The sequence below is a fragment of the Mya arenaria genome, chromosome 14 (assembly GCF_026914265.1).
Source record: "Mya arenaria isolate MELC-2E11 chromosome 14, ASM2691426v1".
Taxonomy (NCBI): Eukaryota; Metazoa; Mollusca; class Bivalvia; order Myida; family Myidae; genus Mya; species Mya arenaria.
In genome coordinates, this window is record NC_069135.1 from 2,629,318 (window position 1) to 2,652,459 (window position 23,142).

A 23,142-nucleotide genomic window follows, 5' to 3' on the forward strand; every position below is an offset into this window, starting at 1 on the left:
CCCTCTCCTAGCGTTGATTGAACAGCAACAATTGAAGATTATGTTAAATATTAAGTAGGCAAAACATGAACAATAATTTTCCTGCTTTTAATAAAGCAATGGTCAACGGAACAATCACTGCACTTAAAAAATGTACTATAATATATTCCATGTGTTGTGTTACCTATACATTCACCATGTTTGTGTTTACATATGTGGTGACGAATACAATTTTCCATGTACAAGTCATAATAAACTATCTGTTCTGTTGTATCATGTTGTGTTGTGTTGTGTTCTATACATGTCCGTTTACAGATACTTAAACCGTATATACCTTAATACTGTAACGCGTAAATAGCTAACTTATAGCATACTATTTACACTGCAATATTATAGGTATAACATTAAAACACTAGTCTATCCGCATTTATAGTTTTATTACAATTCGGGAAATAGTTTTAATATAAATCGGAAATATTTCAAACACATCGGATATGTACAGTAATGTTTCACATAGACAAAACAGCGATATCATTACACACACACATACATACACACAATGGTCTGTGTAAGCATAATTTAAATCATGAAATATCATACATCCATGTTGATGGAATCGGGACACACAGGCTTTTGTACAAAACCGCTCCACATTTACCACCATTACCGGCTATTGTACCGTTAATCATTGAGGGTTATCAGAAACATGAACACCGCACTGCCATTACAGATTAAGTAATTTGCACTCTCTGTTATTTATCTAATACATACTACGAGCACTTTTATTTGGTTTTTCGTTGTCTTTAAGATTCACCATATCGAAGTCATCGTCATTAATTAGCGATCCCTCTCTCTTAAAAGTAACCACTTTCTTCACATCAGAGGAGGACCCTGCTGCTCCGGCGTTGCTTAGCAACCCAACTGTCTCGTGGCGAACTTCTTTGAGCTCATAATCAAAATCACTTGTATCAAACCACAACTCTTCGTCGTCAGATTTAACGTCATTTAACTCAGATTGATCTTTATTCTTCGCCTGTTCTGCCTCTTCGTCATCCTCGTCATCGTCGTTGAAGTTATCTTCATCGTCATCCAATGGTTTGTCAGGATTACTGTTGTTGAGTTCAACCATAAGTCTGACGTGGTCCTTTGGTGGAAACTGTCTCTGTGTAAGGAAATATATGGTCCAATTAAATGTGTGGCTAAGTGAAGAAAATTTGCATATCCACATACGCAACGTTCGCCGTTACTCGGTTACAATAAAATAGGGGTGAAAACATTATTATTCAAAATATCTCGACGTAGATGCTAAACTCATTATAATACGTTGTTGCTGTTTTTGTTGTTGTTGTTGTTATAATTATTATTGTTGTTGTGTTTCTTGTTGTTGTCTATGCCATTTATTCACTAAAAAGTTAACAGTACCTTGAATTCCTCATCGACGATTTCCTGGCCAATAATCACCGCCTCGTGCACGGTAAAAAACAGGCACGTGTAATCTACGGACTTGTAGAACTCAGCGTTCCTCAGCATCATCCGTACGTCCGCTAGAAGTATACAAACAGACATATATAAATCATGTTTATCGTAATTTTTATATATCATATTGTATGTATCTTATTTCAATTGTTTTCAACCCCTGTAAGAACATAAGGGTGTGTGCGTGGTTGTTGCTGGTTGAAAACTGTACCGCGACGCGCTATCACACACGGATACAGTAGTACTTCAACTGACAAGTTGGTATAGTTTCCAATTTGTATGTGCAGAACTATTTTAAGATACAAGGGTTGCACACAATCACAAAACTATGGATGAAAAAACATTTTCTCTTTACCTTTAATGTAAACGTTTTACATAATAATATCATTCGATTTCTCATAAAATATTTACATTCCCTGAAAGGTTTTGCTCATTTAGTAAAAAAGTTGTTTCGAACATTGCTTTTGTTTATAAATTGTAGCACAAATAAAAGTTAAACTTACGTTTACATCCTGCTAAAAATACTTTGATGCCAACGTTTTTGTAGTCTTTTACAACCTGAAAAAGATGTCACATTAGTAATTTCAGGCATACACGCGCATATAAAAACAAACGTCCGAACCGGATAAAAACTAAAGAAAAGGTAAAAAAAGGCGCCAAATAAAAAATGGCGGACAACTGAACCCACGATTATGAGAAAGAGTTACCTCACTTAATAATTATAACATTTCCTCAAAAGGGTTTGTTTAATTGTAAGTGATCTCTGTATGCGAGGTGACTCACATCAGACATCATCCGAACGGCGACGGTGTCAACATAGTTGACGACGGAGAGGTCGATAATAAGGATATTGATGGGGGGCTGCCACGCCTTGGCGAATCTGTTCAGCACGAGCCGGTGTTCCGCCGCCTCCTTCAACTGCTCCTCGTATGTGTCAACCGGCCGCGGTGTCACCGCCCCCAAGCTGTACTGCCGCCCCAGGGCACGTGCCTGGAAGGTTAATCGTCATATTAGATAAAGACTTACATAATTCTACGATACTGACCCTGTAAAATAATTAGTTTTATGTTGTGACATTGGTTAAGTCGCGTATATGTAGAAGAGAGGTTGTATCCTGTATAATGTGAATGAATTTATAATGGTCAATATCATACCGTGTGCTGTAAGGCCAAATCGTTTGAACTGAACGTGTTTGTAGAACAATGACACCAGTATGTGGTGTAACCGCTTATTTCCAAATGTTTAATTTAAAGTTTAAAACATACCGCTTTGCTTTTTCTCTCCAACTCAACCTGCTCGAGTTCCTGCCTCCTCCGCACGAGTGTCTCGTGCATGGCCCGGCGTTTCCGCTTGAGCAACTTTCGGGGGATGAGACCGGTCTTCTCGTACAGGCGATCACGGAAATGCTCGGCGTTGGCGAAGTAGATTGACGTCTCGAACCGGAAGATCTTCATTCCGGGAACTTCAACTACCTATACAAATGGGTCATTGCCATCAGAAACAACTTATTGAATCAGGGTATCTCTTTATACAAACAGTTAACTGTGTGAACGTAACCAAAGTTAACGACTTGGGATACATCATTAGAGTGTTTCTGTATGCTCAAACAAAGGAGAATGTGTGGGCTTCTTATCAACGAACGTGTCGTAGGATTTAATGAGATTTTTAACAATTGCTGAAAAGTTTACACTATGCTAATGTAAAGTTAAAGTTTTAGTTCGATTTCTGTAGGTAGCAAAGAATTCAACTGAATTTGCGATATGTTGTCGTAACATTTTTTTTTTATTTGCATGTATTGACGCTCATGACATAACAGCATGACATTGATAATGACCTGTTTATTGGTTGTCTTGTCCTTGTATGCGCCGGTCCCCGGGAACTGCCCCAACTGGCTCATCTGGGGTCTGTCAAGACGGAAGAAATACATACATTTATTCTATTGAACAGAAATCTTCCTAGGGCAATAATCAATCGGGAGACTGCTGTTTCTAAAGGTGTTACTACCAACGCAAATACAGATCCGGTTCATGCTTACTTCTGCGAGTGTCTGAGAACAAAGTAGAGAGAGAAGACGATGCCTATGAGAAGTCCCAGGGCCACGTCCAGCACGACCACTGCCGTAAACGTCACCAACCACACAGCCTGCAAACAAGGGTGTGGTATACATAATTATTAACGTCGTCTTTTTGTAGCATACTGGCATATATAACTAGATCATGTCGGTCACTATGTTCGTTTCAATACAATACGATATCTACATGTACCTCGTTATCATCCATGCCAGTTCCTGTTTGACTGTATTGACAGTCCATGTTCTAGAGCGCACGACATAGTACACCCGGCGCTCATTGTGAAAAAAAACCTTTAATAACTCTTTTTCAAAAACTAAAACTCCATATATTTAAACATGTTTCAAATCTAGTGAGCCTATAACTAATTGTGAAATCAACGTGTCTTTATGTGTGCTGGTTTAGAACATAGCGTTTAAAGTACCCTGGGGATCCCACGTGCAGTTTGACCACTCAATTATTCATATATATACAAAACGCCTCGTCGAGCCCGCTGTTACATGATACTCATGATGAAGTCGGGTAGCTTCATTAAAATGTTATGACTTATTAATATTTCACAGTCACCAGAACTCTAATATAGAAAGCAAAATCCATTGACATATTGAAGTATAAATCAATAGCCATTCAAGTACCAGTACCTACATGTTTTTTTAAACGATGGAATTCAATTTTTAAATGTATGGACAGTATCTGCATTGTTCACTTTCTATTTTAGAAAATACAGAAATGCCCGAGTCTCAAAGCAGCATATTGGTTGTGGTTCTTTTCCAACAAGGAATAAACGGCGAAAATTGTGTAAAATCAGTCAATATTTGTGGGTGAACAACATAGAAAAATGTGTTGTCAATGACAGGTTATACATCTTCCACGCATATCAAGCGTTCAAAAATGTGCCAGTTGTATTGTCTGTTCATAGAATAACTTGATATAAGTATATGGGAGATGAAATTTATATTTAAAGTAAACACAATTTCTAAAAACAAATATATAAATTTCATAATGTTCTAAGTTTTCACAAACCAAGACAATGACCTATTCCCATAACGCCCTGTCCCTTTTCAGCAGCACCCTTTCCCTTTCTAGCCTGGCTAAAACCTTTACATATAGAAAATGATGCCCCTACTAATGGCGCCGATGGTACAACTATGCAATTAGGCCCCTATTAAGAGCGCCGATGATACAGTCAGGTAATAAAGCTTATATGAAGCGTTCCGACGATATATACTACTGGGCAATAAGGCCCCTATTGAGGCCCCTATTTAGATGATACAGCTAGGCAATGAAACCCTTACATGGGGGTAGGTATGTGGTGAATCTAGGCATTGAGCCCCCTATGGTTCCGAATTGCAGTTAGACAATAATGCTCCTATTGAGGATTCCGACGATGCCAAACATTGAGGCCCCTATGAGGGTGTCAATATTACAGTTATGCAATATGGCCATCAGACACTAGTTAGTCACTCTGATACCGTTTGTAAGCAGTATCTTCAGGGGCATGAATTTAGGAATCGCTCCCAGAACCTGGAGGCTTAGATGGTTGACACTTACGAGGTCCTTTTTGGAGAGCCGCCAGAGTCGCTTGATTTCCCTGAACTGGAGAAACATGCCCTTCAGTGTAACTATCACGATACTCGCCAGGATACACTGGAAATGACAGAGAATGAGTTAAAATACATAAAAATATTATGATATTCAACAGTTTTACAAGACACTGCAAAGGCTATAATCCCATCTTTAGCATTAAGATAACATAATAATGATGGAGAGCATTCTGAAATTATATGTACAGTGTGACTGTCAGTTGCAGTGGAAGAGTAAAAACGATGATAACATTCAAATGTATACGACTATGTGAAAGCTATACCTCTGGTAGAGACTCGAACAACGGCCCTATGTAGAGCAGCACGACCAGCACCACAGTGGACGAGACCAGACCCACAACCTGGCATGATAGGAGGGTAGGGGGTTATAATATGCTAGCATTAGTCATGCACGTGGGAATTACTACTACTTACACATTTTTAGAATACTTAAGAATTACTAAGCTTAAGGATTTATAATAAATTTTAAATATGTTTTAGTGTTACGGATGTAAGTCCGCAGCCTGGTGAAAGAAAAAATTTAATGTGTATACTAGTAAACGTATTATAATTCTATGGTAAATATGATAAGAGATATAATGCGAGTCCTTTGGCTCCCTTACGAGGCGGGCACGGTGGGCGGTGGGCGTGGGTTCCACATGTGGACGCACGTGCTGATGCTCGAGGCGTGATTGGTCACTGAACTTTTGAATGATTTTAAATGATTTGGTTTGGATTGTTTTTATTAAGCCAGAATCGAGTGTAAAAAGTTAACAAAAAAAATAGTAAGAGAGCCAAAAGAAAGCAAAATCGTTGAAAATTCGATGAAGTGACCAATCAGATGTTCCTCCTGGTTTCGCACATGCGCACACACCTGAGTTTTCCCCCCGACTTCCTCCTGAACGGCACTGTCCAGGAGTGATCCCACACACACCATCGAGTTCATCACCGACCCGACAACGTTACAGATGCCAAAGGCAAGCATTTCCTACAATCAAAGTTTAAAAATGTACAGCAGTGTCAGTAGTATACTGTCTCAATCAACACAACCATCGTTTTCCATAACTCGCGCCAACCATCCTTCAATTGACAGCTTCATAAGCCGCGAGCTATAGCAAACGATGGCTATGCATGAGTCCAGGCATTAAACGACAGGAATACCTGGGTCTTTCCGCCTGCGGTGTCCTGCACGAGGGATCGCGAGAGCGAGGCGGCGGAACAGTAGGCAGAGAAAAACGAGCTGACAAAGTTACACACGCCGCTCGCCACCAATTCCTTAACATCGGAGAAATTCATGTCAGCATTATGGGTGAGAAGCATACAAAACATTAAAGCGAGAAAACATTTTTATCGTTAAAATACAAAATCAAAGTGTGTATTGTTCACAGCTATCATAACCCTTCACCAGTCCGAGGGATCAGGATTTCAATGACAAAATGGCATTATCAATAAATATCCACATGGACATGGACATGAACATTCTTGCATTTTGACGCGCAAATGTCTAGGTCCCCAGTAGGGGTTTGACATTAATGGCAGTTAGATAGATAGATAGTAAGAACGTGCTATGTATGCCAATATTTGAGACTTCTATTATTTGATATAACTGTTAAAACCACATCCTTGTATTACAATTGCACATGTTGTATAGACTGGGCGACTCCGCTGGCTTCATCCGCTTATATCAGCATGAGGTTTAAATAAGTTATATGTGGAAACAAACGCCATAATATCATGTTTATCAGAATATTTCGCTTATACATCTATGTGATACATTATATGGAACAAAGCATCCGGCCGTACCTGGTTGGCATTAACCCTGTAACCGTGTTTATCCGCGAGGATCTTGGCCATGGAGAAGGAAATTGCAAATGCTATAAACCCGATCGTTAGTCCGTCCCCAAGCACTTCCGGGATGTACCGGAAATGATGCACCGTCGGCACGGGCAGCCTGCAAGTGCGCAATTCATCACTCGTTATTAGAACTGAAATCTTTGTGTTTTATTGCATATATCATAACGCCTTAAACGAGTAAAATATGTACTGAACATTATGAAACGGAGACAAATCGTAAATAAAACGTGAAATTAATCTGTCTCTGTTGAGAAATGACCAATGCCAATGGTACAACTGTTTAATGTTTCTAAGGGTACAGCACCGGCGTACAACTCTTACCCAGAAGGGATGTCGCCGACCACAGTAACGCCAAACTTTGTGTCCAGTTTTGTGTAGTAAGACACGATTGTGCTGACCATGATCTGCAGACAACAAAAATATATATTCCTTTCATTTTGTTTATATAATAGGTGATTATATTGTAAAAAATCTTTTATTATTCATGTTTGATGTCAGAAATCCGAAAGTAAATGTCTTGCATATTGTGAATACCAATGCGTCTAAGATTATCATTTTCCAACATTGCAAGGGTGGATATAATGGAATATCAGAGAAAATGTCACTCACAACAACGAGCTCTATGGGCACGGGCATGAGGAGGTGTGGCTTGCACTCCTTGTTGTTGTTGATGCCCTCCTTGATAAGCACGAGTAACAGGATGCACGTGGCAGACGCTGTGAACGTCACCATGTTCGTCGTATGGATGTTCAGGAAAAACTCGCGGTAAAACTGAAATATGGAGGAATATTTTACCAAATAATATCAGATCATATCATTATCTTAAAAACCCCTAATACTAGCAAATTTAGTTAGAGACATATTAAGATTTATTTTATATTCTCATGTACGTATATATGTATGTAAAAGATTCCTAAGAAAATGTAATACGTATTGGAAACTTTCAAGAATGCATGTATACTGTGATAGTTGTCAAAAAGAAAATACTCGTTCTATAAGCTGTTAAAGGTTATACAGTTACACACGTAGATTAGAGACAGTGGTCCGTGGTAGGTGTGGACGTTGACGCCGAACGCATGCTTGATTTGGCTAGAGAACACGTGCACCGCCGCCCCCGTCGTAAAGCCGGAGATGAAGGGGTCCGACATAAAGGAGGCCAGGAAGCCCAGCCGTGTGACGCCCATCAGCAGCTGCAGATAAATTTATAAAGCTGTAATACTGCAGCCCAATAAAAACTGATCATTCATTTCCAATGTAATAAATGTTAAATATATTAGAATACAACTCTACTTATTTAGCCAATGGAATTGCAGATAGATTCATTCCTTAGTTTATTTAATTTTATTCATTCACGAAGTCATTTTGTAAAGAAAATTTCGTTATCAATTATTTATTTACTGTATTTACCTCCTAGTATGTGTAAGTAATCTCACCTGAACGACTCCAACTACAAATGTCAAGGACAGCGCGAAGCCCAGTTTGATGGGATTCGCGTACCCGTCCGTCCGTACGAGGGGCTCGATTTGTGGGTTGGGTGGGATCAGTGTGCTACCGTTACCCAGCAACATAGGCGCGAGTGTGGAGTTTCCCTCGTTTAGGACTTTCAGACCCACGTGACTTTGATACCCCTTGTTGACCACCTGACCCACCATGAGGCTGATTACGGCGAACGTACCTGGCGTAGAAATAGATAGATGCAATATCGCTTATACATAGAATCAAGTGTTTGCTCATTATTCAAAAGCCAAGTTTGTCAATCTATTGTTTGTATGTTCTAACAACAAAAACACTCAGCTGACGTTTCAGTCTCGACTGAGTGATGTATGGCTGTATCGGTTTGGTTTCGTAATCAATCTACTTTTGAGAAAGAGTCGGTGGTGTTTTTTATATATAGCACTTGAAGTATCAGAAGTCATACGTTAACATATGATACAGGGATGCGCACTTACCGATGGAGACGTGCCTGGAGGAGCCGAAGAAGAAGTAGAGAAGGACGGGGAAGAAGGACGTGTACAGGCCATAGATGGGCGGCAGCTGGGCCAGGAATCCGTAGGCCATACCTGTAACACGAGGGGAGAGTGGGGTGAATGATCGTTATATCTAGCGTTCAATATAACAAGGCTAGGCTGATGACAACTCATACAACATACCGTACAAGCAAACATAAGTAAAAAAAAGTGCTATTATTGTTTCTTAATTACAGCTTATATGATAATTTTGTTTTTATCATGGCATTATTGGCATTCATAAAACGTTGCCAAATAACAGATTTTCATTCTAACAAAATTTAATTATTATTTCAATCTTGAACTAATTCGGGCTGGGGGGAATAATATGATAGGTATGTTTTTGCGTATGTTTTAATACAACCCATCGTCGGCAACCACGGAACTTAAATCAATTAAGCTTTATAATTTCTCAACGAAGCATGATATAAAATTGTATCGTGACATACGTTGTAAACTCTAACAATAACCTGGTGGAGGTGATATTACTTACCTTGAGGAATATGCATGATGCCGACGGTGAGCCCGGCAACGACGTCCTGAAGCAGGTTCTTCCTTATACTGTACCGTCGCATGATGCGGATAAAGGGGAACATCTCGTGCATTACCTTGCTGCAACACGCGCGGTTGCAGTTCACTTTTGGGCAACATTTTCTGAAAAAAATATGATTTAAAATTCATCTTCAAAATTTAAAATAACAAACCGAATTTGAGCATCACTTTAACAAAACTAAAACAGTGACATAATTGTCAGTTCGAACCGTAGCTAGACCACAGGTTCAATTTGTGAATATAAATCTTACAGAAAATGAAAGTTGGGCCGTTTGAGTTAAAGAACTACAATTTAAACTTTATATCATCTAAGTTCGTGTATAACACTTGCAATACAAAATCTAGTTATTCATTTAGTTCCATCGCAAACAAACCTGGTTTCTTGAAGGACGGATTTCGTGTGGTGTTTTATGTTTAGGGTGTTTTCGATGCCTGCGCGTATCCGCTGCTGGGAGGCGTCCAACATGGCCACTCGGTACCGCCGCTTCTTCGTCTTGGATAGCAGCTGCTCCCGTAGTTCGCGATTGATGCTCGCCATGGTAACCGAACACGAGTTATTTGTCCAAATACGTTTTTAAAAATGGTATATAATTATATGCATTTATTTTTTCAAACAATCCATATACTAATCATAATGTAAACACATTCAAAATGTCATTATGAGGTCAACAGTTTTTATTCGTTGATTTTTAAGTAACCTGTCCTTGTTCTCACTTCCACGATGTCTTTTCAATTGCAAAAGCTCTGATGGTCACAGTTCTGAGTTTCCGGTTTCAGATGCCCAGCCTTCTGCTGACTGCACGAGGTATTCGAGCGCCGTGAGGAGGTATGTAAACGTATGTCGTATCCAGATAAAGAACATAAAAATCACCATCTTATTATCTGCGATTAAAACTCTATTTAATAAATGAATAAAGTATACTTCTCGTAAAATACCAGTTAATATTAATATGTGTTTAATCACTTAAAATAAATATTCGCGATTGTTGTGTTAGCGTGTTCTTCGAAACACAAAGCATCCAATTGAAATGAAATCCTCAAATATACAGCAGTCTATTTTGCCAAATGAAGTGTGAATTTTGACAAGATATCAATTGTTTGAACCATGTGACAGTGCCAGTGATTGACGGGACCTATCAATTTCACATCACATAATCGATGATCGTTACAAATCACCAATAAGTTTTTATTGTTTTAATTGCCTACAGCAAAATGCCAAAACTCACTTTTGCGGCTTTCTTTTTGTTGGATGTGAACGTAAATTTGTTATCGTTTCAAGCAACAACAAATTCAATATTTAGCCGCGTTAGGTCGTAAATTCTTCAAATGTCCAGGGCATAAATGGCAATCACTTAAGATATCCGATCATGGTACGATTTATTATTAAGCTTGTCAGTTCGTTCGGCCATTGGCAATAATGTTAAATGTTGATGCATGTGCCCCTTGTAATGTTGGTATAATTTGAAGGAGTATCGCTGATTGATAAAACTATGTCCAAAAAGACAACTACAATATACATTCAGATATTACAGTTTGTTTGGGGTTTATTTACTTTATTTTAACTGAAATCGAACATGAACTATTCCGTTTTGCAATATCCTTAGACAAAGACGTCGAGTTTCTAATAAAAAAGGAGAATTTTTATTTACTACAAGCTTACAGCCTATGAGATACATATAATATAAACATGTATTATATATAAATACTTTCGGTATAACAACTTTCAAAATCAATCATAATGTATAAACAAAATGAAGTGCTTATAAATGCCTCCAACATTCACCTTATTGTACACCAGGCCTCCAACATTCACATAATTGTACACCGGGCCTCCAACATTCACATAATTGTATACCGGGCCTCCAACATTCACATAATTGCACACTAGGTCTCAAACATTCACATAATTGTACATCGGGCCTCCAACATACACATAAGTGTACACCGGGCCTCCAACATTCACATAATTGTACACTAGGCCTCCAACATTCACATAATTGTGCACAAGGCCTCCAACATTCACATAATTGTACACCGGGCCTCCAACATTCACATAAGTGTACACCAGGTCTCCAACATTCACATAATTGTACACCAGGCCTCCAACATTCACATAATTGTACACCAGGCCTCCAACATTCATATAATTGTACACTAGGCCTCCAACATTCACATAATTGTGCACAAGGCCTGCAACATTCACATAATTGTACACCGGGCCACCAACATTCACATAAGTGTACACCAGGCCTCCAACATTCACATAATTGTACACCAGGCCTCCAACATTCACATTAGTGTACACCAGTCCTCAAACATTCACATAATTGTACACCAGGCCACAAACATTCATATAATTGTACACCGGGCCTCCAACATTTACATAAGTGTACACCAGGCCTCCAACATTCACATAATTGTACACCAGGCCACTAACATTAACATAATTGTACACCATGCCCCAATATTCACATAATTGTACACCAGGTCACAAACATTCACATAATTGTACACCAGGCCACAAACATTCATATAATTGTACACCAGGACTCCAACATTCACATAATTGTATACCAGGCCCCAACATTTACATAATTGTACACCAGGCCACTAACATTAACATAATTGTACACCAGGCCCCAACATTCACATAATTGTACACCAGGTCAAAAACATTCACATAATTGTACACCTTGCCTCCAACATTCACATAATTGTAGACCAGGCCTCAAACATTCACAAAATGGTACACCAGGCCTCCAACATACACATAATTGTACATCAGCCCACAAACATTCACATAATTGTACACCAGTCCTCCAACATTCACATTGTTGTACACCAGGCCCCAACATTCACATAATTGTACACCACTCCTCCAACATTCACATAATTGTACACTAGGCTTCCATTATTCACATAATTGTACACCAGTCCTCAAACATTCACATAATTGTACACTAGGCCTCCAACATTCACATAATTGTACACCAGACCTCCAACATTCGCATAATTGTACACCAGGCCCCAACATTCACATAATTGTACACCAGTCCTCCAACATTCACATAATTGTACACCAGGCCTCCAACATTCACATAATTGTACACTAGTCCTCAAACATTTTTGAGTACTGGACACTTTAGCTTGCACTATTCTTTGTTTAATATTGCAATCTTCCAAACTGATCATATACATACTCAAAACAATGTTTAAGAAAGAAATTAATGTACATTTCAGACATTACATACATACACGATATTCGGTAGTTCGTGAGCTATTTTTCAATGTGTTTTTACTGTTATTGTTGTAAAATAGGCCACATAAAACGAAAACGATTTTTCGTTCAAAGGATTTATCGCACATACATATTGTTTCGAAAACCAACAAAATGTAACCACATGATGATGACGACGACGACGACGACGACGACGACGACGACGATGATGATGATGATGATGATGATGATGAAAATCAATGAAAATCAATGAAAATCAATTGATAAATATAGCGAAGTTTTTAAAGAGTATACTGGATTATTTTAGAAATACACCAGGCTAATTAGCAATTACATCAATTTTGCTATAAATCGTTACATAATTGTACAAATATATTTATAGTATAAGTCTAAGTTAACTCAACAAGATAAATAATACTGTTGTTGTTTTGGTTTGTGGGGGGGGGGGGGGGGGGGGCGGTTCTTTAGTACTAACACAGCTTGAACTTTATTAATAGTGTGTTCATTTGTTGTAAACCTCGTACCACATGTATTATATGTGCAGATTGTACAATAAAATTGGTAAACTTTCATTCTATAACTCTTTCAGGCACTGACATGTTAAATGGCGTTAAGGAAGGCATTGATTTTTTCAAAAAGGTGCAAATAGGCCGATTTTAGGGATGATAATAAGATGCTAATAACTCACAATTGTCCGTTACCATGGTGATTTTAGCACAAACATGGATGCTAATGTCTTGGTTAAAATGGTCGGAAATTACAAGACTTCTTCGAGAATGGGTAGATTGAGTAAATTACTATTTTAGACATATCTTATGTGAAGCATGGATACAATTTCAGTCAGGAGATTCCAGTAAAGTATGTCATTGTTTTTTTATATATAAAACAGTATGCTGTTGTCTTACATAAGGTTCCGATTTCAACCTCATCCTGGCATGTTTGCAGAAGACGGAGTTGTTATTGTTTTGTTTTTTAATTCAAAGCATACCATAGCATGTAACTGTACATTTCAGAGTTCAAGAGTTTGTCCTTACAATCACAGTTGCCTCGACAAATCACCTTTAGTTGGTTGGTGTTCATCTAGTGGTCATCTAGTGGTCATCTAGTGGTCATTTAAAGTCCTCCAAAATGCCGTGGTGGAGTAAAAGCAAGGGGACCATTCATCCTGCAAAGGTACGACGATTATACTATTAACATAGACGATTCGGAATTAATAGTATGCTAGTACTCAATAATATAATGCATTTTCTTTTCTGAAGATATATTCATTGACTTTATAAACCGTTTCTGGGAAATGAAAATCAAAAGGATGATTTGTCAATAACTAACTCATTTTACAACATTATATTGTTTAAAACTTCACGGTCCATTTACAAAATCCGAATTATTTATAGGCAAACATTATAGCTTGATTTAAATATTTTTAATGCATTATCATGTTTAACTCATGTTACATTATGATCAAAACAAAAAAGCATCTAATTTGTGTACAAATATTAGCCTTTATAAAGTGTTGTTTCTTTAAATTATTACCTACGTGTGCACAAAATCTCCAGTTGAAAAAGCTCACACATATCGGTAATCGTGTTTCATCTGTTCAAAATTCATATGCTTTTTTGGTTTTGATCATTAAAATCAAATGAGTTACACATGGTAATTCATTAAAACTATATTTTGAGCCTTTTTGTTTTCGAATCCAGAGAATGATACACATTAAGAAATTATCAAGCTGATCATAGTTTGAAATGATGCCCAATAGTGGTGTGATACCTAAAATAGTGTGCTAAATTGGGCAAGCACTTTATAATGTTCGAAATACTAGGAGTAGAAAGCGTGAAAGTGAAGACAAGTATGTACTATACTTCTCACCCAGCGGTAGAGCCAGTCCAGAAGCCCGCGTTCATATGAACATAACTGTACAGATGCATACATTTCTATAGCAGGTTGGTCTGCAGGCGTCCATTTCCGGCTCGACGGCATCCATGACGCCGTCCCAGCTCGACGCCGCCATTATGAACATGCTTTCCGTCAACAACACCGGCAACAGGTGCCAGAACGCATGCAGAGGTACGCACCTGCTTTCAAAGTGAAAAGTCTGCTTCTATATAACAAATACCGCTTCTATACGCAAGTTCCTTGTACAAAATGTATATAATTATAGTAAACTGTGTCTGGTATACTAGGAATTACAATTTGTACCGCTTGACCAACTGTTCATTTGTAGAGAAATGTGTCGTGCTCATTTCGATATTTAACATTGTGTTGCTTCTTTCACCAGACTGCAGTTAAAAAACTTTGTAGAAGGCAGTTACAGAATAACAATTGCAGATAATCAGCTATCTTTTAATTCCGTCTACTGTTTAAAAGTCATACATTCCACAGTTCTTCGCATCCTGTGCAACTGCAAATATTACACGATTGTGTTTATTATAATTGCTAATCACACTGTCGCGCATATTTATTTCGCTAGATCTGCTCAAAGATGGGCGATATCGTTTTAAATACTTTAAGTACTGTACAAAAGTGTTTAAAAGCATTTTACTCTGTCAGTTATGACTTTAATAAAAACTGTACATTATACGTCCGACAATGGAACACTACACCCATGGATAATAATCATGATGATGATTTACTTCGACAAGCAAGTCGATAAGTCCATAACTTCTACCTTTACCCCACCCAACCTATTTCACAGGTGACCCGATCACGACCGCAGGCCAGCGGAATCAGATGATCAAGATGTTGGCCATCATCCTCATCCCCGTCCTCATCTTGGTCGGCCTAACCGGAAACTCTTTCGGAACCACTCTCAACAATTACCTCTACTCAAACTCCATTAGATCTACCCTACTCTTCAGGTAGGTTAATTGTCAATACTGTACTCTTCTAGATGTTCTTAGTGTTTTGTTTAATCCAACGTTTTCTATCTTTTCAAAAAATATTATAATTATGCCTGGTACTCCAGTATGACCTATCCTATAACTGTCTGGTGCAATTTTAACAGAGCCTGGTGACTGTAATTTTTTAAGTAAGTGTTGGCAAACATGCAAAAAGTGTCATTTTACCAGACTGTTCATCGTAAAAGCGGAGAATGATAGTTATGGAATGTATGTAATCACTCTTTATTTGACCCTCCAGTTTGGACATGGCATACATGATCCGGGCCCTGCAGCGAGAGCGGGACGGCAGCGCCCTCTACTTGAGCTCCATCAGGCCGGAAACCAAGGGTTTCCTCCTTGAACGTTACCAGGTAACACTGCGAGACACGCCATGGCAATATTATAGGTGTTGGTTGTTTTATATCTTAAAATGGCTCACAAATTTGTTAACTAGTCTTCATTTATTGTTTTCGTGATTGGCATTAAACATTGTTCTCGTTGGCTTCAATTTCAATTATGGTCCTCGCTGGCATTAAATATTGTACATGTTTGCTTGATTCATTTTCCTCTTTGCATTAAACATTGTTCTCGTTTATAACTTTATATTAATCATTGTCCTCATTGGCATAAAGCTTTGTCCTCATTGACATAAAATAGTGTTGTCATTGGCATAAAACATTGTCCTCATTGGCATAAAACATTGTCCTCATTGGCATAAAACATTGTTCATAAAACACTGTTCTCATTGGCATAAATCATTGTCCTCATTAGCATAAAGCATTGTTCTCATTGACATAACGCATTGTTCTCTTTGGCATAACTCATTGTCCTCATTAGCATAAAACAGCGTTCTCATTGGCATTAAACATTGTTCTCATTGGCACAAATCATTGTCCTCTTTGGTATAAAGCATTGTCCTCATTGGCATAACTCATTGTTCTCATTGGCATAAATCATCGTCCTCCTTGACATAAAGCATTGTTCTCATTGGCATTTATCATTGACCTCATTGGCATAAATCATTGTCCTCATTGGCATAACTCATTGTTCTCATTGGCATAAATCATCGTCCTCCTTGACAAAAAGCATTGTCCTCATTGGCATAAATCATTGTCCTCATTGGCATAAAGCATTGTCCTAATTGTCATAAATCATTGTTCTTATTGGCATAAATCATTGTCCTCCTTGGCATAAATCATTGTTCTCATTGGCATAAATCATTGTTCTCATGTGCATAAAGCATTGTCCTCATTGGCATTAAGCATTGTTCTTATTGGCATAAATCATTGTCCTCCTTGGCATAAAGCATTGTTCTCATTGGCATTTATCATTGACCTCATTGGCATTAATAATTGATCTCGATGACAACATTCATTGTCCTATTTGGCACAAATCATTGTTCTCGGTACGATTTTTAACGGGTTTTGATTATTCTATCCCAGGACACGGACGAGGCTGTACAGACGCTGCCGTATTGGCCGTCCTCCCTTAGCAGCACGCGTTCAGAGTTCGACTCTAGTGAGACCTTTCTCAAGACGCTCAACAGGCACAGGTAAACAGACGACATTTCTGGGACATTCTTATACTTAAGTCATTAGCTTAACATTCTGTCATGGCGGAAAAGTAGCAGGTACAAAGTCCCCGGCTCGTGTGAGACCTTCCTCAAGGTCCACAACAGGCATATGTAAAGACATAAAAAGCGACAGCAAACGGTTTCTTTGATAATTGCACACATGTCTTTGGCCGAGATCGATGCCCGAAAAAATGAGAATGCTCTGATTAATGGGTATGAGCGTTACGGATCCAAGCTATGTTACCGTAACACCATTCGCATTACTTTTAAACGTACGAAAGTTCTTTGGCATATCTTGGACTATATGACATAGCGATTTTTCAAATTTCAAGAACTGGACAAGCCGCTGTTAGTCGACCTCGACAATGTTTCCCTACACATAATTCTCACTGAACATCCCCAAACAGAGACTGATCATTTCAAGCTATCGTTTGTGCCTCCAAATAATTAATTTTTATGGACATATTCAAGACAATAAAACGTAATAAAACAAATTACAAAATCATCGATTTTATATTACGTGATACACCAGTCACGGAACCATAAAGGGCTTAAGTCATGATTGCTGTCCCTACCGCAGGTACGAGCTGGACACGCTGCAGGTGACGTTCCACGACGAGCTAATGACGTACTCCGAGTGGATTGAGGTCTTCATCAAGTGGTTCTACAAGTCCATTACGGAGGCTAGGGCCGAAAAGGCGAGTATCGATACACATACAGAACTATAGCTAAAGCACACATACACAAGTATACATGCCGAACTACCGTATTTAATATCACTCATACAGACGTACACATGTCAAACTACAGTTATATCACACAACACACACAAGCAAGTACATATGCCTTATAACAGGATGTGTTAAAAGTATTCATATAATAAACAAAGGTTAGTACATGTATATTAAACGACAACTCTATATTTCCGCAGGTGTGGAAGGCGTTTGTGGCGTACCAGGAGCTGCTGGTGGCCTCCGAGTACCTGGGACGGGAACGGGCCATGGGTGTCATCTTCTATACCCTCGGGGAGTTCCCCACCAGGGAGGAGTACCTCTACTTCGTGGAAAGTCAGGTACACCAGATGATTGTGACGAAATAATGATGAGTATAGTCATGATGTTTTGTTGTGGTATTCTCTGCTGTGAATGTCATGACGATCGTCACTATTAAATGACATTAGCCTGTTAATGACCACTGCCAGCGTCATCACGGTCAGTCCCTTTGTGAGACAATTATTATAAAGTTGTATAATTATCATGTGGAAATGATAGTACAAATTAAGATTTTCGAGAAATCACGTTAACGGAGAGGACACACTACGTCATTGCGTAGCTATGGTTGTTTTCGTCAATTTTCAGGACACATCTAATGCCTCATTTGCGGCTGCGCGGCAATATTCCCAAATCGCCAAGGAGATATATGACGCGAAAATCAAAGACAACCCGGAAATTATGCAGACAATCAAGAACAAGCGCGCGGAGATCCGCTCGCGCAACACCGGGGCAGACGACAACACGGTCGGGTCCCTGGACGAGGCCAAGTACTGGTTCGAAAACATGACATATTTCCAGGTAAACATGACGCTAGATGTGTCGCCAAATGCTTTACTTATCATGAACAGTTCAAATGGTCTGAAACATATATGGCCAGTTATTACCCTGCGTAGCTACACTACGTTAATTAACAATCTCTTTGACTATTACCTTACAACAAGAAATTTGAACAGCGATAAATATCAACAGAATTAAAAATTATTCAGCAATCCGATTTGCTACCGTACAGGATATAATCAAAGAAGCCCAGGTGTCACTAGCCCTGACTATCGATGGACTGCTGGAGGCCCGACAGAAGACGGACCTGACCAACATCATCATCATCTGCATCATCTTCTCAGCTGTGCTCATCCTGTGTCCCATCATCATCTACGCCGTCTACAGCCTCACAGTCGAGATCCAGAGGTGCTCTATTCACATCGCTGACAGGTAGGATGGTGGAATTATCTTCGTTAACATCTTCACTTATGGCAGATCTTCAATGAAAATGTCAGATTCCTAGGAATTACACATATAAAATGATGCATGTCCAGTTGATGCTAACCTGCCTTCTCCTCTCCAGAACAAAAGCGCTATCGAAGGAGAAGAAACGGACGGACACGCTGCTGTATCAGATGTTGCCTAAGCAGGTTGCGGAGCAGCTGAAGCAGAACCAGGAAGTAACGACAGAGGAGTTTGTGCACGCCACCATCATGTTCTCCGACATCGTGGGCTTCACACAGATCTCCTCACGCAGCTCCCCACTACAGGTAGGTGCCGCTATCGTCAGTTACGGGTAGTGGAAGGTGGCACGCTATCGTCAGTTACGGTTAGGGCACAGACATACATTTGTCTTTCTCTTGATTCACGAAAAAAAATATTCCGAAAAGAGTACCTTACCAATTTCGGTTGTTGCACAATATCAATTAATCTTACCGCTTAACTTTCTGATTCAAAACGTATTGTATTAAAAGGCTTAACATGCCGTTAATCAAGATGTTGTTTATCTTGTTTAATTGGTCAAATTAGAAACTACTTAATTGTAGGTGTTGGGATGGCAGACTATTTTATGAAATAGGGCTTTATGCAGTACAAAATTATAGCAATAATTTCCTGAAACTTTTCTTTATTATGACTGCCGGCGCCACAGTGTTTGCTTCTGTACCATTATCCGTCGAATACATGCTTATATCTATTCTTGCAGATTGTGGAGATGTTAAACATGATCTACTCGTGCCTAGATGACCGGATAGAGATGTATGACGTCTACAAGGTGGAGACTATCGGGGACGCCTATCTCGTTGTCTCTGGTATGGCACTGTGTAACTTGAGGGTGTTCAACGGTCAATCTAGTAACATAATTATGTACTTCATATGGTCATTCTGGAGTCATATATTGCAACAGGGTGTATTACGGGGTATTCTAGTAAATATTTTACATTATTAGTCATGAAGAAAGAACTGTGTCAGTAATTATCAAAAAGTTCGGTAGATCGTTAATCAAATTAAACAAATATACTCTTTTAAATCTTTCTCTTGGTACAGAATTGATGTTCCGTGTGCGTTGTTGTCTCTTAAATTTTCTGTTTCGTCTTCGTCACAGTGCGATATGTGCGTGTCCTCATTGGTAAATGGCATCTTGTTTATCGGAATATTACATTAGAATAAATGTTTGCGATACATAACAAGTGCCAGTCTTCCCCAGGTGTGCCCAACCCAAACGGGAAGCTGCATGCGTCCGAGATCGCCTCTCTGTCCATCGACATCCTGGAGCACGTGCACCGTATGGAGATTCCCCACATACCCGGAACATACGTCAAGCTTCGTATTGGCTGTCACAGTGGTACGTAGATTACAGGGATTAGTTCTGTTCCTTCATTTGTTCATTCTGAGTTTATTGTTAATTACAGTTTGTTAAATGGCCTGGTTACCACTTGACCATATATATGGTTACTTTTCGAGCACTGTTTTTGTTAATTAATGAAAATATGTCCCGCCCCGACCTTACTAAGAAGTTTTCATTTGAAAAAAAGGCTGATTTCTTTTTCAAGTTGTTTGATGCCTATATTAATCCACCTGTATCCCAACCCTAAACGTATCTCTGGACCAGGTTCCGTGGTAGCTGGTGTGGTGGGAACCAAGATGCCGCACTACTGCGTGTTCGGGGAAGCCGTCAACGTCGCCTCGAAAATGGAGGCACTCGGCAAACGTACGTACCTGAATATACACCGGTGAAATTCTAACTAATACCGTGGTATATTGCATCCTTTATCTATTGATTATTTTCCATCTGCTTTGACAGAACTCTGAAATAGGATATTTTCGCCGTTATGATGTTGCATTTCTACGTGACAAAAATAACATACTTTGATACAAAAATACATATCTATCAATAAGTATTGACAGTTCAAATTAACCTGATTTGTATTTGTAATTTTATTTATTAAGGATAACTTTAAAATGATACTTATATTGAGAACTTTGGATGATTTTCCAGAATTAATAGTTTTAATAAAAAAAAAAGATTCCCAACACAATAAATGAAGAATGTTTATCATTTTGAATTTAGAATAATAAAAGGGAAGTATCAGTCTGTCAGACTACCGGTAAAATCAACAGTTTACATAAATCCGAAAGATAACAAATACACAATTGGATATAGATCATGAACTAACCGAACATGGCTGCTCAATATACTGTGAACATGGCGTTTGCGGTTTTTTTTTATAATAAATTTGAAGATATTGATTAGCCCGGTGCATATATGCACCTATTATCAGTATCATTGGTAAGCCCTGTGCATATATATCCCATGGTATAGCTGATGAGACCCATATATATCCCACGGCATGGCTAATAAGTGTATATACCCCTTATTATCATTGGTAAGCCCCATGCATATATATCCCATGGAATGTATATATACCATGGTATGACTCTGAACACGCCCCGTTCATATATTTCATGGTAGGACTAATGATACCCGTTTATACATCCCATGTTATGGCTGTTTATCCCCGTTAAAGTATTGCATTTGATGGCTGATAAGCACTGTATATATGAACCATGTTATGATTTCAGCGAGTAAGATCCACCTGAGCGACACGACGGCCAACATCCTTACCGAGCTGGGAGGCTTCGTCGTCCAGGAGCGGGAAGACTTTGCCGAAAAGGTAATTTTCTCTGTGGGATCCGTCGGTCAGCACAGTTCCTCCGTAGGATCCGTGTGATGTTTTTTTGTGTGGGTCCGTCTGTAGTGTCATGCTGTGGAATACATTTAAAATGTTCCTCTTTGGAGACCTTCTGTTTGCGAAGAAAAAGGGAGAGTGGTCCTATAAGCCATTGCGTATGTGAACAAATATAAATTTGAGTGTTTCGGCAATTAAATTAGTTGATTATCATAAACAAGTTGATGCTTGATTTCTTTAAAGTATTTCCTGTTTGTCCAAACAGGGTGACCACGACCTGATGATGGCGTTTAAGGGCATCGTGCGAACGTTCTGGCTGGTGAGCAAGGAGGGGTTCGCTCCCTTGGATTTGGACTACTTGGCCATGGAGACCGACATTACCAGCAAGCCTGTGTATGAAAGAGTTGATTGGCATCAAATGTATACGATGCACATGCATGCCTGTGTCTTTCTGTCCTTAAAGTTCAAAAATGAATTATATAAATACCATGATGAGCTGTGTGTTATTGACCATTTAAATAAAGTAATTTTAAATAATAACAAACAAATATTTACTATAAGGACTTGTGTTGTTATTTTACAAAAAAAACTCATGAATTTTTCGGGGTTCCATGGAGGTAAAAATCATTATTTTTTCAGATTGATATCTATGTTAAAACAAATATCATTTCCGTTTTCTTACTTAAATCCACAATTGGTTTATTTCATGAATTTCTGTGAACGTTAACTGTATAATGTTTGAATTATTATTACTTTTTAACAGAAAAAATATGAAGAAATAAATATGAGTTATGGACCTGCAGAAACATATACGCTGCGTGGGCAGTCATTTCGTAGTCATGTAACCACGGACATAATATAGTCCATTGGCCTATAAAGTAAAACCTCAAGGGAAGGAAACTGGTGCTTGCATATTAATGAATTACTCTTAAATTAAATATAATAGAACCTTTATAAGTTTTGTATGATAAAAGCTTGAAAAGAATAAACCAAATGAGCGGCAAAACCGTTATCGTCTAGGTGACAGGTGGACAAAGTGGCACTGGCGATGTCATAGTGATTGATGACTGATAAGAAAGTGGTTTAAAATTGGGTGTCATAAATAAACTATTAATTGATTTTTCTCTCACATGTTCGCTTCTCAACTTTCAGACCACCCGACTCACCTGTCAACGATCCGAAAGAGGGGGCTGATGACCTGACAATAGCGTGA

At 38.7% G+C, this 23,142-nt stretch overlaps 2 protein-coding genes across 2 annotated transcripts; one reads left to right on the forward strand and one right to left on the reverse strand.

The window, feature by feature from the left end:
* Window positions 1-407: 407 nt before the first annotated feature.
* On the reverse strand, window positions 408-10,057 carry LOC128217448 (solute carrier family 26 member 6-like). The gene is made up of 18 exons (XM_052924603.1): window positions 9,894-10,057; window positions 9,461-9,621; window positions 8,911-9,021; window positions 8,395-8,636; window positions 7,987-8,151; window positions 7,571-7,732; window positions 7,283-7,365; window positions 6,911-7,058; window positions 6,269-6,382; window positions 5,392-5,469; window positions 5,076-5,171; window positions 3,491-3,597; window positions 3,290-3,359; window positions 2,721-2,927; window positions 2,239-2,445; window positions 1,959-2,013; window positions 1,402-1,523; window positions 408-1,141 (listed from the first exon to the last, which is right to left on the reverse strand). The coding sequence occupies exons 1-18, from the start codon at window positions 10,055-10,057 to the stop codon at window positions 740-742; spliced, it is 2,694 nt and encodes an 897-aa protein (XP_052780563.1). The 3' UTR covers window positions 408-739.
* Window positions 10,058-13,885: 3,828 nt separating this feature from the next.
* On the forward strand, window positions 13,886-23,142 carry LOC128217449 (receptor-type guanylate cyclase gcy-5-like). Its single transcript, XM_052924604.1, has 16 exons — window positions 13,886-13,930; window positions 14,701-14,824; window positions 15,453-15,615; window positions 15,896-16,007; window positions 17,079-17,188; window positions 17,790-17,907; window positions 18,141-18,281; window positions 18,568-18,780; window positions 18,992-19,191; window positions 19,325-19,511; window positions 19,946-20,051; window positions 20,447-20,584; window positions 20,852-20,950; window positions 21,823-21,914; window positions 22,195-22,322; window positions 23,082-23,142. Exons 1-16 carry the CDS (start codon window positions 13,886-13,888, stop codon window positions 23,140-23,142), a joined length of 2,037 nt encoding a protein of 678 aa, XP_052780564.1.

Coding starts and splice junctions, on each gene's coding strand:
- LOC128217448 (XM_052924603.1), bottom strand. CDS start 10,057: ATGGCGAGCATCAATCGCGAACTACGGGAGCAGCTGCTATCCAAGACG. Junction 8,637..8,910: donor CTCCAGGCACGTCTCCATCG/GTAAGTGCGCAT, acceptor TTTCTACGCCAG/GTACGTTCGCCGTAATCAGC. Junction 2,446..2,720: donor TGGAGAGAAAAAGCAAAGCG/GTATGTTTTAAA, acceptor TTAACCTTCCAG/GCACGTGCCCTGGGGCGGCA.
- LOC128217449 (XM_052924604.1), top strand. CDS start 13,886: ATGCCGTGGTGGAGTAAAAGCAAGGGGACCATTCATCCTGCAAAG. Junction 17,908..18,140: donor CGGAGGCTAGGGCCGAAAAG/GCGAGTATCGAT, acceptor ATATTTCCGCAG/GTGTGGAAGGCGTTTGTGGC. Junction 22,323..23,081: donor GACATTACCAGCAAGCCTGT/GTATGAAAGAGT, acceptor CTCAACTTTCAG/ACCACCCGACTCACCTGTCA.